Source organism: Orbicella franksi, chromosome 5, assembly GCF_964199315.1.
Source record: "Orbicella franksi chromosome 5, jaOrbFran1.1, whole genome shotgun sequence".
NCBI lineage: Eukaryota > Metazoa > Cnidaria > Anthozoa > Scleractinia > Merulinidae > Orbicella > Orbicella franksi.
The window spans coordinates 32,446,429-32,460,529 of NC_138149.1; the positions used below are offsets into that span (position 1 = coordinate 32,446,429).

At 39.7% G+C, this 14,101-nt stretch overlaps 2 protein-coding genes across 2 annotated transcripts; one reads left to right on the forward strand and one right to left on the reverse strand.

The window, feature by feature from the left end:
• Nucleotides 1-467: 467 nt before the first annotated feature.
• On the reverse strand, nt 468-8,283 carry LOC145488290 (tubulin alpha-1C chain-like). The gene is made up of 6 exons (XM_081467121.1): nt 8,101-8,283; nt 7,665-7,887; nt 5,823-5,971; nt 5,103-5,495; nt 2,760-3,047; nt 468-2,404 (listed from the first exon to the last, which is right to left on the reverse strand). Exons 1-6 carry the CDS (start codon nt 8,266-8,268, stop codon nt 2,111-2,113), a joined length of 1,515 nt encoding a protein of 504 aa, XP_081323247.1. The 5' UTR covers nt 8,269-8,283; the 3' UTR covers nt 468-2,110.
• A 67-nt stretch (nt 8,284-8,350) lies between these two features.
• LOC145488291 (estradiol 17-beta-dehydrogenase 8-like) lies at nt 8,351-13,907 on the forward strand. The gene is made up of 8 exons (XM_081467122.1): nt 8,351-8,492; nt 9,345-9,661; nt 10,079-10,174; nt 10,684-10,769; nt 10,856-10,940; nt 11,607-11,649; nt 12,473-12,547; nt 13,578-13,907. The coding sequence occupies exons 1-8, from the start codon at nt 8,444-8,446 to the stop codon at nt 13,592-13,594; spliced, it is 768 nt and encodes a 255-aa protein (XP_081323248.1). The 5' UTR covers nt 8,351-8,443; the 3' UTR covers nt 13,595-13,907.
• Nucleotides 13,908-14,101: the final 194 nt, after the last annotated feature.

The following is a 14,101-nucleotide window of genomic DNA, read 5'->3' on the forward strand; positions in this document are numbered from 1 at the left end:
ATATTGTAACTGAACCATTTCTTTCCGGTGGGGGTGATTAAGTGCTTGACTAGGATGATTCAATGCGAAATATGAAATCAGCGAATGACGAAGAATTCAGAGCTTTCAAGCCGAAAGAAACTCACAAACAGCTTTGTAATTTATGAAAACCCCAAAGAATGATAATAGACCAAAGGGGTATTCACGAGGCTTAGAAGATTAAGTTGGTCTATGGATCAAGCAACTCGTGACCAGTGAACTTGAAAGTTATTCAAAATGCGTCATCCCTGACGTAGATGAAAAACTGAGAACAATTTCATTGCCTCTCTGGAATAGTTCCATTGTACACAGACGGTAGGGGCATTGTTTTAAGCTGTCATCTATTGACTTAACTATCTATTCTACCCATAGAATGTCGTGTTTTTGAGTTCCGTAAATTTCAAATGGCAGCTGATATACCGAGAGATGTCCTAGGTTGACATCAAGAGCCTATTAATTGGAAAACTGGGATAGCAAAGGCCTTTTAAGGCCTTTTACTATCACAATATTGTGAAAGTAAAATAGATGTTGTGATAGTACATGAGCTTTGGCTACCAGGTCAGATTTTCAAGAAGGGGCAGAGACACTTGAAGGCTTTTTGTCTAGAAACATAATAACGTACTATTGCGGAAAAAGGAACTTCGAGTAACTTGTTGATGTACTAGTAGAACTGGCTTTGTATAAAGCACATTTTTGTGTCGCGCTATATTGAGATAGTTTTGGTTACAGTGTTGATCTTAGGTTTCGTTAGCGCACCCATTTGTCTCGCTCAAAAGTTTACGAATGCTATATATACCTAATCGTACCGTTTTGGTACGCTTCGGTGGCATATCAGGCGAGTTTGGTCGAACCATGCTTCGTATTTTACCCGAGGCGGGGGAGCGCCCTTATATTGGCGATATATAGGTATGTGCGGCCCTAAAGGGTATGGTTTTTCAGCCGTTTTGGTCATAAATAGGGTATCGATTTTGGCCATTTTGGTCTTAAATAGGGTATGGCTTTTGTGCTCTAGTCTTGAATTGGGTATGTTGTTTAGAAGATGCTACTTTTCGTCATTGCCGATAAGACCATCAACAAAAGCCCTTCAAAAAATATGTTTATAGGGCAACTGTGCCAGCTGCAACGGTCATAAATATGGTATCGAATTCTTGGTCAGGTCATAAATAAGGTAGGGGAAAAAAATCATAGACTTTGGTCATAAATAGAGTGATGGTTTTGGGAAGCGGGCCGCACGCCCCCACAAATTGTTCTGGGAGTATACCCCGGGGGATATTTTGGCGAGACGTAGTCAAGCCAAAATATCCATGGCGAGACCAAACGAACCTGATATGCCTCTGAAGCTTATCAAAAAAAAAAAAAAAACGATTAGATATTTACCGTACCCAAATTCAGCCAAATGTCCATCATAGGGTAGCCATATCAGGTCATGATCAGCGATTTGATATCGCAGCCTACAGTAGACACGGCTCTGTTTGGGCTAATTCAAAATACGGGTGCGGTAAAAGTTACTACCTGAAATATCTGTGTTTTTTGGTAAAACGTGTATTTCTTACGGCCAGTTTCCACCATCAGAAAGATTTCAGCTAAAAAGTTGTATAAACAATGTCATATAGATCGCTGATCCCATAGCGTGTCATCTTTTGTGACTATTGGGTTTTCAAGTTGCAGAGGTCTATGCGTTGAACCCAGCCCCCCTCTCAACCTGATTCCCAAGGCCGCGTTTCCGTAGAAAATGAGAAAAGCCTTGGGAACGAGGTTGCGCCAATCTCCAAGTGCGTTGATAAAATTAAAAAGTTAGTCTTAAGGGCCCTTCCCCCCCGGAAAAGAAAATTGTCAAACGTTTTAAGCGGCCATCAGTAGCACAAGCCAAACTTAATAAGATTGGAGACCCTATAACGAGAAAAACCGTGACAAATTAAATCAATTCGTTTTTATTGTGTGCCACGTGGGACACAAAACATGTTTTCGTTTCTTTATTTCAATGCAAATGCATGTTACTGAATCTATTCGTTGTTATATTAACTACCATTGATGTACTAACTAAGAAAATTTTCTTCCCCTCGCTAAAACACTGTTCGCTTCATTCCAGTGTTTAATATTCGTCTCCTTCTTCGTCATCTTCCTGCGAATCCACACCAACTTCTTCATAATCCTTCTCCAGGGCAGCCAAATCTTCACGAGCCTCAGAGAACTCTCCTTCTTCCATACCCTCACCCACATACCAGTGGACAAAAGCACGCTTGGCGTACATCAGATCAAACTTGTGATCCAGACGGGCCCAGGCCTCAGCAATGGCTGTGGTGTTACTCAACATACACACAGCACGCTGAACCTTGGCCAGGTCACCGCCAGGAACAACTGTGGGAGGCTGGTAGTTGATTCCAACCTGTTTTGTTTTGTTTTAGAAAGAAAGAAGACTTGTTAGCGGTAGAAAGTATGGGAGGGGGGGCCTCTTGGTTACCTGGCTGGAGTGACTGTTTTGTTCTTCGGTAAGACTCTACGCTACAGCGCAGATGCATTAATTATAAAGGGAAAGTAGCAAATTTTATGTGGGGGAAAAAACCTACGATGGACTAGCATTCCATCCCAGGGGGAGTGAGTAGAAATACCCCTAGTCGATTCACACTCCAGAGACTATGATAAGCTCCGGCGCGGTATGCCCTCACCTTTTCCCGATGTACACTTAACCCACCCTTACAGAATCGAGTACCAATAACAGGACGAATGAAATGATTCATTACCTTGAATCCAGTGGGACACCAATCGACAAACTGAATTGTCCTTTTCGTCTTGATGCTAGCAATAGCGGCGTTCACATCCTTCGGTACCACGTCCCCGCGGAACAACAGACAACAAGCCATGTACTTGCCGTGACGTGGATCGCATTTTACCATCTGATTGGCTGGTTCAAAGCATGCACTCGTGATCTCAGCAACGCTCAGTTGCTCGTGGTAAGCTTTCTCGGCGGAGATGACAGGGGCGTATGTAGCGAGAGGAAAGTGAATTCGAGGATACGGTACCAAGTTGGTCTAAATTGAAAAAAACAAATACATTTCTTTTTCATTCAAAGAACACATAAAGGTAATTATAATTGTATAATAATAATAATCTTCTATTTTCAATATTTGTTTCCTTAGTCCGGTGTCCCAAATTAGCACAGCAGTGCTAAAAATTTCGATACTTGAATAAAGTGTTTCAATTTTTCTTCGGGTAGCTTGTATACAATATTGGAAACGGCAGAAATTATCAGTTTTCGCGAATCAGGGATTCAAGGATTCAATAATACAGTAGTAGCCCACGTATAAGAACCTGAATTTTTCAATTTAGCCTAACTGCTCGTTGAAAACTGTCTAAAACTCTGCCGATAAACGTCCACGCAACTTAAATTCGTACGCGCAATTAACGTACGCGTAACTTCAATTTAAAATGTTTCCGTGCGCGCGCGCTATATATTCGCGCATCACGCCACTTCGGAACTGTCCTCTTAACAGGTACTTAAAGCAAATTTAGGCTACCAAGGTTCTTAAAATAGGTTCTTATATTTTCATATGAATTTCATCTGAATATACTATATATATATTATAAATATCATCTCATAATACAGTATAAATCATTTATTTGTACCATAGAGCAATGCCTATGGGCAGCTCAGTGCATGTACGTACAGTATATGTCTTTAACAAACCATAACAAAGAAACTCATGTTGATACCAAATTCATAACAAGTTCAAGCAATGAGCTTGAAAGAAAAAAAAGTTATGTCAAGTTACTTTTAAATAGATGATGATCTTAATTCAGCAGTTTCTACCTACACACCTTTACAGCAGCCCCACTGATAAGAACCTAACTTAAAATTTTAGCCTCAATAGGTTCTTATATGGAGGGGGCTTAAAATGAAAATTTTAGCCTTACAGGTTCTTAAAACCCAGTTTCTTATTTGTGGGCTATTACTGTATTGTCTGCGTTTTTTTCATTTGATTTTTGTCTGGCATAACAGGCTGCTCGCAGATTAAAACTCCGCCTGAATATATTACACGCAACAACGTTATTTCGAAACACAAAATGTATTTCATTTCATATATGAGTGTGACGGAAAAAATCGAAGTAGATGAGAATTAAGGCCTAATGCTGATATTTATCTATCAATTGCTAAGTATCTGCCGATTACATCAGTGTTAAAAGCCAAATTTTACTGGATAAGCATATCTCTTAGTCTTAAAAGCTCGCCAACGGCTATCTCATACTTCTTAAATTCCCATTGAGCAAATGGCATTTTAATGGGATAGACTTAACGAAAATTTCTTTTAAAAAGATTAGTCGCCAGTTGGCCATCAATGCTACGCGACAAAAACATCTGTTCTCGGTGAGTATCTAAAACTGTAAAAAAAAAAAAATCTTTCACTCTACCCGTTGAGATAAACATCTAAACTATCACAATTACCCAAAGTAAAATATAGTTTGATCTCCAAAACTCTCATATCGTCTCCGTTCACTAGAATGCGACCGCGAATTTTAAGTTTTTAAACAACGTGAATGGCTTAGCGTGAAATCTAGTCGCGTCTCGCCCCAGTTTTTTGGCACCGTCCCCACTACGTACGCCGGAGAAATTTTAAAGCGAAGCTTTATATTTCTACAGTTTGGCCTACCGTCCACAATAATCCGTCACGAAAATTGAGCTTTTCGAAAACGCGCTTCAAACCGGAGGAATTTGAAACGCCATTTTGTGTCCGGACAGAAAACCGTTTTGAAAACGGAGCTTTTCGAAAAAGATGTAGTCACGATAGTCATGTGATTTTCCTGACCAAGTTTTGCCCAAACACAAATCCAAAAAGACCGGTGATTGTTGCGTTTTTTTTTAAATTCCTCCGGCGTAGTGTGGACGGAAAACATTTGATGCGTTTTCGGAATGAAACCCGGGAGTGAAACCTCCATTTTCAAATTGATCCTCCGGTGTAGTGTGGACCGCGCCGTTGGTAAACTGTAAATGAATACAGACAAGCCGATGTAGGCCATTTATTCTTACGCAATAGAGAGCGAATTTTAGCTATTTCTTTGTCTTTGTGTCACTGAATACGTGAACCAACCTGAAATTCCGTGAGGTCCACATTCAAGGCACCATCAAACCGAAGCGAGGCAGTGATTGACGACACAATCTGACCAATCAGACGGTTCAGATTGGTGTACGTCGGCCGCTCGATATCGAGGTTCCGACGACAGATGTCATAAATAGCCTCGTTATCAACCATGAATGCGCAGTCGGAATGTTCCAGGGTGGTGTGGGTAGTCAGGATGGAGTTGTAGGGCTCAACCACAGCTGTAGAGACCTGAGGTGCTGGGTAGATGGCAAATTGAAGTTTGGACTTCTTGCCGTAGTCAACAGAAAGGCGCTCCATGAGGAGGGAGGTGAAGCCAGATCCTGTACCACCCCCAAAGGAATGAAAGATCAAGAAGCCTTGAAGGCCACTGCACTGGTCGGCCTGAAGGAACAAACAAAAAAGATGATAAAAACCAGAATTCTGACCGTACATATCATAAAACTGAGTAACCTCAGTAGCAATTGTTACCGTACGAATCGAACGTACAGCTTTTGCAGCATTCTGGCCGCGCGCAAATTGGAGCGAGAGCAAATATATCGACGAAGCAGGGCGTGGTGGGACGCTCGCCCAACCAAGTCTGATCTCAAAAGCGAACAGAAATTAGGGTCTTGCCGCTCAGAGAAGACAAAGAAGACTGACGAAACCGGAAAGGAGGAAGAGGTGACAGTAAGAACAAAAATTACAAAATTAAACAGAAAACAGATTTACCATTTTCCTGGTTTTATCCAACACATTGTCGATGTGTTCCTTGCCGACAGTGTAGTGGCCACGAGCATAGTTATTAGCAGCGTCTTCCTTGCCTGTAAACAGCTGGTCAGGGTGGAATAACTGTCGATAGGTCCCAGTGCGAACTTCATCTACAAACCGAACAAAAAAGGTGAACAGGAGACTAGGTTCTAGCGCCAAGCCAAACTTTAGACTCATTTCCTCAGATTATTGTAACGAATAAGGCGGAGGAAAACAAGGAAAATGCTTGATTTTTCGCGTTTCCTTTCCTTTCAAAGCCGCCCCTGTGGACTTTTCTAACAGATCTACTATCAATAGCATGTTAATTGTTTTAAGGACGTCTCATGAATTGAATCAACAGGGTTCGCATAGCCAGTCAAACTTTCTGGTGTGAAGATTTAACTCGGCTGGACTTGCTGTAAGCTGATCTTACATTATCACATATGGGCAGTTCATAAAAAGCGCACTCTATAGACAGTGAGGCATAAATGCACTAACGCGCGCGTTAGTGCATGTAGCATGCAGCGTTTCATATCTAGAGCTATACTCATTTGTCTTGCTATGATATTTTTGTGCAACTTAAATTTCTCACAATACGGAAAAGAGAATTACGGCATTGTAAATAATCACGTAACAGTGCGAAATCCAAGCTTTATCGCTTCTTGTTTGGACAATATGGATCAAGAAATCATTATCCTCATACGGGATCTGAATAAATAAAACTCATACGTTGTCGGGCGTGGTCAAACGGCCTGCCTAAGAGCTCCTAGCTGGAGCAAGGGGTAAGACGGGTAAGGGTTCATCTATGATCCAAAGTTACTACTGTCTAGCGTTTGGTTTTATAGAACTTCTTTTGTTACCCATTTGTTCTTCGTGTGTGTGATTTAGTGGGTACTGAGCTTCATTTTCAAATCATTGTGGCTGAAAAGTGTTTTAATGTTTGATCACAAAAGTTTAGAATAGACAGAAATAAAGATAACGTTAGTATACTGAATCAAAACATTTTGTTGCGTATGGCACTTCTTTTTCAAGAAATTGATATTCAATTACAAATGCAAAATTTTTTGGTGAAAGATAGGCTTCCATGGAAACTTCGGTTATTGTTCCTTGAGGCGATATTCTAATAAAGCTGTTTAGGTTTTTCGAATTTTGAATATTTTTTTTAATTTAAGTCAGAACAAATATATAATTACACATACTAGCCAAAAACAGCTTATCGAGATTTAAACTCTGCTTAGCACCAAATGTTAGAATATTTATTGCATGGTTCATTTCTCGAACTAGCTAGAAGCACATCAAATCACGGATTGTCATTAATTGACGTATGCGCGACATTGAAGCAAAGTTGAACAGAACTGTATTATAAATACGGTAAGGAATATTGTGAAGAACCTCTTGACACAAAATATGGCCTTTGCAACACATTTCAGTGAGCGCATATAGTGAGAGCATGTGTAAAAATAATTATTTCATCATATTCAAATAAAATCGGGAATATTTACATTAAAATTACTTTCAAGTGTGTAGCAGAAAGCTTGTCTTATTTTTAAGAGAAGTGGCATCGTTTTTAGTTTAATCATACATTGTGGGCTCCTATGCATAATAAATACAGAATTGACTAAAACGTTTTCAATAAAACAGAAATATGAAAGGTTTGCTATCTGGGTTGAAAAAAGTCATGGCCTTCAGTTCTTTCTGTTGAACGGCACGAAATTGAAATGACAAATTTGACAGACAGTTTTTGGCTTCAGTCGTAATGAGGAAATTGTAATAAAATAGGTTCGCAGCTCGAAAGAACGAAAGCAAAATTACATGTAGACCCACCTATAACAGTAGGCTCTAGGTCAACAAAGATTGCCCGAGGGACGTGTTTTCCTGATCCAGTTTCACTGAAGAACGTGTTGAAAGAATCATCCCCATAGCCTAGAGTTTTATCGCTTGGCATCAGTCCATCTGGCTGGATACCATGCTCCAAACAATACAGCTCCCAGCAAGAGTTGCCGATCTGACATCCTGCCTGGCCGACGTGTATAGATATACATTCACGCTGAGGTTTAACAAAATGAAAATCGGATGAAAAATAAGCGAGCGCAAAATCAGGTATAGATATAACATTACTATATACTGTCCATGTAAAATCAAACATGGGCGCACGAGTGAAACCGCTTGGTCAGTTCATCACGCTTTCCAAGTCGCAAAAAAGATTAACGGAGTTCCTGATCTGCCGTAATAGAAAAATAGCACAAAAAAATGTAAATACCATAATGGAACTATCCCTGGACTGGTATAAGATCTTTTGCGAAGTTGAAGAAATGAACACTAAAGGTAGGTAGGTGACGATCTCCCTTTGGTTCGCGTCAGCTGACTGTCGAATGCCTAGGGAAAGTCTTTCGATTATAGTTTCTAATATTGTATTCAAAATTAGCATGCAATGAACGGATTTAGCCAATCACAGAGAAACCCTTTTGCCCTGATGTGCTTGACGTGTCAAAGTTTTCTGCAAACAAAAGCAACTTCCGCAACTGCAAATGAGAGACATTGCAGTGATTTTTACATGACAGGGAAACTATGCCACCAAGCCTCGACCTTGGGAATCACCAAAGATGGCGGCCACAGGAAAACTTTTAGCTGGGCGCTTAGCGTTGGTTACTGGTAAGAGCTAAGAGGATCTATCTAGGATAACACTGAGCAGATAGAATTTTTTCATATATAGGACAATTGTGGTAATCGGGGCTCATATGCTTACAGTACAGATTAATATATTTTGATCCTGGGATCCTTCTCCCAAGTGGCATTCAATATCGTTGAAAATCCAACCTTCTTCATAAACTATTTCAAATTAATACATTTACAGAATATTGAGTAAGTTTCTCCTGTATGTGCAACTGTTCTTGTATGCAAGCTTAACATCTGAAGAACGTCCTTGAACCTCCTCTGAAGAAATTTTTGAGGAAAATTAGCATATGAGATTTTTAACCATTTCTTTAACATTACATTTTATTAGTAGATGTTTAGGTTTTGTCAAACCTCGACCAAAAGTTCATTTAAATGAAATCGTAGGATTTATAAATAACAATTTCATATTACAAGGGGGGTAACCAGGGGGATAGGGGGATTCCCACATATAAAGAACAGGGGTGCTTGTCGTACCTTTTAGCGGTTAAAAAAGAGCTTTTGGTATCTCTTAGGTTGTTAAGCCTCCAAAAGTTCAATGCAGGAGCTTTTGAGATACCTTTTAGGATATTTAGCCAAAAAAATTATGACAGGAGTTAATGTGTTGTTTTAGAATTGGTACCTCATAGGGGTGAAAAAAAATTCAAGTCACAAAAACAAAGTCTTGGTACCTCTTAGGGACCCTTTTCAAAATTTCCAACGAGCACCACAGCCTGTCCTTTTTATATGGGAGTCCCCCAGGGGCGGGGGGCGGGGGCTTAATTTAAAAAAGAATTGTTAATATTTCTATCCTATCTGAGCCATTGTTGAATCCTCTTGACATTATTCTAGGTGGTGCTAGCGGCATTGGCCGGGCTGTGTGCCAGGCATTAGCAGCAGAAGGAGCAAGTATTGTTGTGACAGATCTCAACAACCAAGGGGCACAGGAAACCACTGAGAGCTTATCAAAACATGCTGACAACAAGCACCTCAACTATTCGTTAGATGTGGCAAGGGGAGAGGAAGTACAAAAGGTGCTGGAGTGTATTATCAGTGAGTACAGGAAGCCACCGTGTATTTTAGTCAACTCTGCTGGTATCACTAGTGATGATTTCCTGTTGAAGATGGATGAAGAAAAGTTTGACAAAGTTATTGAAGTGAATCTCAAGGTAAAAGTCAGAAGCATTGTGAGCAAAACTATTGTTATCCAACTCCCTTCAGCAGAGTGGTCATGGTCAGATGTATATGATACGTTCTTGGTCGACCAGATGATTGCATATAGTGTATAATAAAGTACCCACAGAATTTTTTTACAATTATTATTCCTTGAGCATGCATTGGATATGAAATGGAAGCTAGATAACCAACAAGATGCATAGGACTCGGTAGGCTATAGCCATGTCATATCCAATAAGCGTGAGTGAAATTATTGTTTTATTACAAATGCCCCCAAAACAAAGAAAACTAAAATGCCCCAAAAATCATGTGTACACTTCCTATATTTGTAGAGCATGGTATAATATATGAATAAAAAATACATAACTGAAAAAGTGAAAATCGTTTTGTAATATTTCATTGTATTTCAGGGAACATTTCTTGTGACCCAAGCAGTAGCCAAAATGATGGTCAGCGAAAAAGTTACAAATGGCTCTGTTATTAATCTAGCCAGTATTGTAGGCAAGGTACATGTTATTTTATAGCTCTCGCAAGCTTTTATTGTTTAATTATTGTAGCACCTGTTATTGTTTTAGGGCTTGGGGCATTGTTTCTATTGTTTGTTCTAATTGTTCCCTTAAAGGGTTTCGAGCCATTTATGTGAGACCTTACAAGAGCTGCTACCTGACCCATGCACTGAGGGAAGGGTTCATCACCACAGAACAATCCTTGCTTCCTCTAGAGGAGGATGCAGAGGTGGGAATGGATGCATGGATGCCTGCATGTAATGCACACATGACCAGAGTAGAGCTGTAGAACTTTGAACATTACACATGAACAAGTTACCTACTTACAATTTGGTCAGTGTGCCTCCAGCACACAGTGACTCACTCATAGTCTTTGTCCTGGCTGGGACATACAGGCATATTCCTCCTACATGTACCTTCATTCATTAAGTGAAATATATAAGGTTAGTAATGATAAAGTTTGAAATATTCATATGAAATTAATGTCTTTATCAATTTTGAATTACCAGATGGGAAATCTTGGTCAGGCAAATTATGCTGCCTCTAAAGCTGGTGTGGAAGGTTTGACAAGGACCTGTGCGAAGGAGCTTGGAAGGTGTGTCATTTGTTGTTATTTTTTGACATTCTGTTATCAGCACTTAAAAATTTACCATTCTAATGTGTTAATTTTTATGCATGTAGATTTGGTGTGAGATGCAATGCAATTTTGCCAGGCTTCATTCACACTCCAATGACGGACCATGTTCCAGAAAAAGTTTTAGAAAAGGCAAGAAATAAACTAGGCTTTGCTATAACTGCATGGTAACTGCATAATAGACTGTACATGTAGGTATTCTGGAATCATTGAAGGCTGGCTTTCACTAGCGACGGAGTTGGAGTTGGAATCATAGTCGGAGTTATAAGAGTGCTTACCACCAAGTGAAAATCAAAAAACAGAGCTGTAAGTGGAGTCATAAGCTTGACAGAATTGGAGTCAGAAGAATCAGAACATTTTCATTTCTTCCTATTCTGTTTACGTCTCCATTGCTTATGAACCAGTGAAAACTAGGTGTTGGAGTCAGAAGCAGAAGCAGAAGAATCAACCAATCAAGAGGCCTGGAATTGAACATTGTGATTGGGTTATTCTTGTGCTTCTGCTTGCGACTCCCACAATGCAGTTTTCACTAGATCGTAGGTGATGGAGTCATAAGTGGGATCAGTGTTCCAACTCCATCAGTTTGATTTTCACCAGACTGTATCGCTTTACGCTTCTGATTACAACTCCAACTATGACTCCATTGTAAGTGAAAACCAGCCTTAAGGGTGTAAGCACAATCTGTACAGAAAGAATCTGGCAAACACCACCCAATATAGTTTTCTAATAGGATTACCCTACATTAAACTACCATTTTGTTGTTAGTAATGCTCTTGTTTTGTTCTTTCTCTGTGACAGTTAAAGAAGCAAATTCCCCTTGCGAGATTTGGCCAACCATCAGGTAAAGTTTCAGTAGTGGAGTGCATATAGCCTGTCGACAGACTCTCTGTTAAATAGCTCACAGAAGGGGCAGTTTACTTGTTAGGAGCATCTAAAGCGACGCAAAAGTGGGGACTGTGGAGCATGACACAGAGTGATTGCTCTTTTCATTGCATCCAACTTGTGCACTGTACTCACCACTTGAAAGTAAAAATGACATGACATGTGTTTTCACGTTTTTTCTGCTTGACACTGCATAAATTTAGAAAACACTTTTTCTGCCTGCATCAACTGTTTGTTGTGAGGAGCCAGCGCGGCTGAGTGGTTAGGGCGCCAGACTTGAAATCTGGAGGTCGTGGGTTCAAGTCCTGCTCCTACCACTAAGCTGGAGTTGTTTCTTGGTAGACCCTAGTTCAACTCCTTGGCAGTTGGGATTTTTAACCATGTTATGTTCATTTGCATTATTTGTTTCATCATCTGGAATCATTGGCCCCGAAATACACCACTGGATGAGTGGTCTATTAAGATACAGTTTTACTTTTTAGCTGTTTATTTGTGAGCATTTTTCCATAAAGAAAAATAGGCCATTTAAGTACACTTCATATTACCAGTAATAACAAATTAAACAAGCACACTTTCAATTTATATTTTATGTCTGACAAAGATAAAACAAAAATAAGTATGAAGTTGTAATGCTGGGTGCATTTTACTTACCACACTGACAGAGTGTAACAAAACATCTGGAGTTAAGTGAATACAAGGTAATTACACTCTGTCTTGTGCCAAAAGTTGTCTTTCTTTTCACTGGCTGACAACAACTCTATCATAACTAACATATCTTTCAGATATAGCTGACGTGATAACATTCCTTGCTTCTGATAGAAGTAGTTATATCACAGGCATAAGCATTGAGGTCACAGGTATGTTACTGTTAGCAAGTCCCGAAAAAATGTTGGATAAGTTTGATCAGTTTGACAAGTGGCATTTTATGATTGAATTCTGATATGAACTACTCAGTGACAGTGAGGAAATTCTCTTACTATTTGAGCTACTCAATAGCAATTTAAGAATTTGTGCAAATAGGCCAATTTTAGTGTGGTATACTCCTAGGCTTAGGAGACTAAACCAAAAGAGGTCACATTGAGTGTGAGTTCCCTAAGCCTTGGCACCATGTTAGAAAAATATTTAAAGACATCAAGATTCAGGCCTATTGCATTACAATGTCACACGTCTGTGAAATAAGCAGTTTACTCAGACAGACAAGGACATTTTTACTTTGAAACACTGAAACTGAGATTGGTGACCAGCAACAGCATTTGTTTTGCTGGTGACAGAGTAACATGTCATAATTCAGTGTGCTCCTGACTTCTTGTTCTGTTTTGGAATTGTGTAATAACAAAGTTCCCCGGCTGATGTTTTCAAGTGAAAGTTGCTGTGTCATAATCTTTGAAGTTCCACGCTTCCCTCTCTCAAATTTCTAGCAGTTGACTTGCATACAGTGTATATTGCGTGGCTAAACAGTAAAAACTTGTGTCATGTTGCACACAAATTTGATCTTGATCGTAGTGAACTCAGATAAGAACAGAGGGCATTTGTCTCATTAGTTAATTTTCCGCAACTAAAATCACACCACACTCGGAGTCCTGACCAAACAAATTGAAGTTGGCATATAAGTTGAAGGCTTGCAGGTTGTTGTGTCTCCATTTTCAATATTATAGGGTATATTATTTTATTTATTATATTACATTTTGTTAGTTAATTGAAGGTCCAAATCAGCCTCATTGGCTGCCAATTTTGTAACTTGCAGTACTAAGTAAAACAATGATGCTGATGATGACAATGTTGATGATGATGATTTGGCCAGAGCTCAAACAGCAATAAACCAAAGTAATTATTGTACATGTACATTAAGTAAACAACTAAAACATGTTTGTTTTTCTTTGTTTCTAGGTGGTCTTTTCATGTAGTGACAGTACAGTTTGAGATTCGACTGTTTACAAAACCACCAGGACATGGTAATGGCAGTCTATAGCCTGCATGGAGAATTCTTGTGCTTCCCTTGTTCATTGAACGAAACTGCAAATGCCATCTACTCTTGAGTTTACCAACCCTGTGTCTTCAAGGAAGGGAGGTTCATTCAATAAGCAGCTTTAAGGAGAACACCATTCCTGACCCCCCCTGCCACACCCTGCTAAGCTCTGCTCCTGCTTGTAATGTTCAGTAGCAACTGTAGATAAAGTAGTTTTTAAAAGCACTAAATAAAAGTTATATTTAAAATGCTGTCACCAGCATTTATTTGCCACTAAGAGAGCTATATCGACAGACTAACTGTGCACACGGTATTTCACTGACTCGCTGCCAGGGTTTACAGGAATCTTACACCGCAGTGCGTGTGGCACTGCTGCACCTTCCTGTTGCCTGCACTTTTGGACAAGGCAGATCCCTACCATTAAACAAAACGTCTGGTTTGATCC

What these genes read in the sequence shown, in the direction of transcription:
- LOC145488291 (XM_081467122.1), top strand. Translation starts at nt 8,444, where the DNA reads ATGGCGGCCACAGGAAAACTTTTAGCTGGGCGCTTAGCGTTGGTTACT. An exon ending in TAGCCAGTATTGTAGGCAAG is followed by an intron (nt 10,175 to 10,683) that starts GTACATGTTATT and finishes TTGAATTACCAG; the next exon opens with ATGGGAAATCTTGGTCAGGC. An exon ending in TGTGCGAAGGAGCTTGGAAG is followed by an intron (nt 10,770 to 10,855) that starts GTGTGTCATTTG and finishes TTATGCATGTAG; the next exon opens with ATTTGGTGTGAGATGCAATG.
- LOC145488290 (XM_081467121.1), bottom strand. Translation starts at nt 8,268, where the DNA reads ATGCTAATTTTGAATACAATATTAGAAACTATAATCGAAAGACTTTCC. An exon ending in TGGACCTCACGGAATTTCAG is followed by an intron (nt 3,048 to 5,102) that starts GTTGGTTCACGT and finishes TTTTCAATTTAG; the next exon opens with ACCAACTTGGTACCGTATCC. An exon ending in GGTGTCCCACTGGATTCAAG is followed by an intron (nt 2,405 to 2,759) that starts GTAATGAATCAT and finishes AAAACAAAACAG; the next exon opens with GTTGGAATCAACTACCAGCC.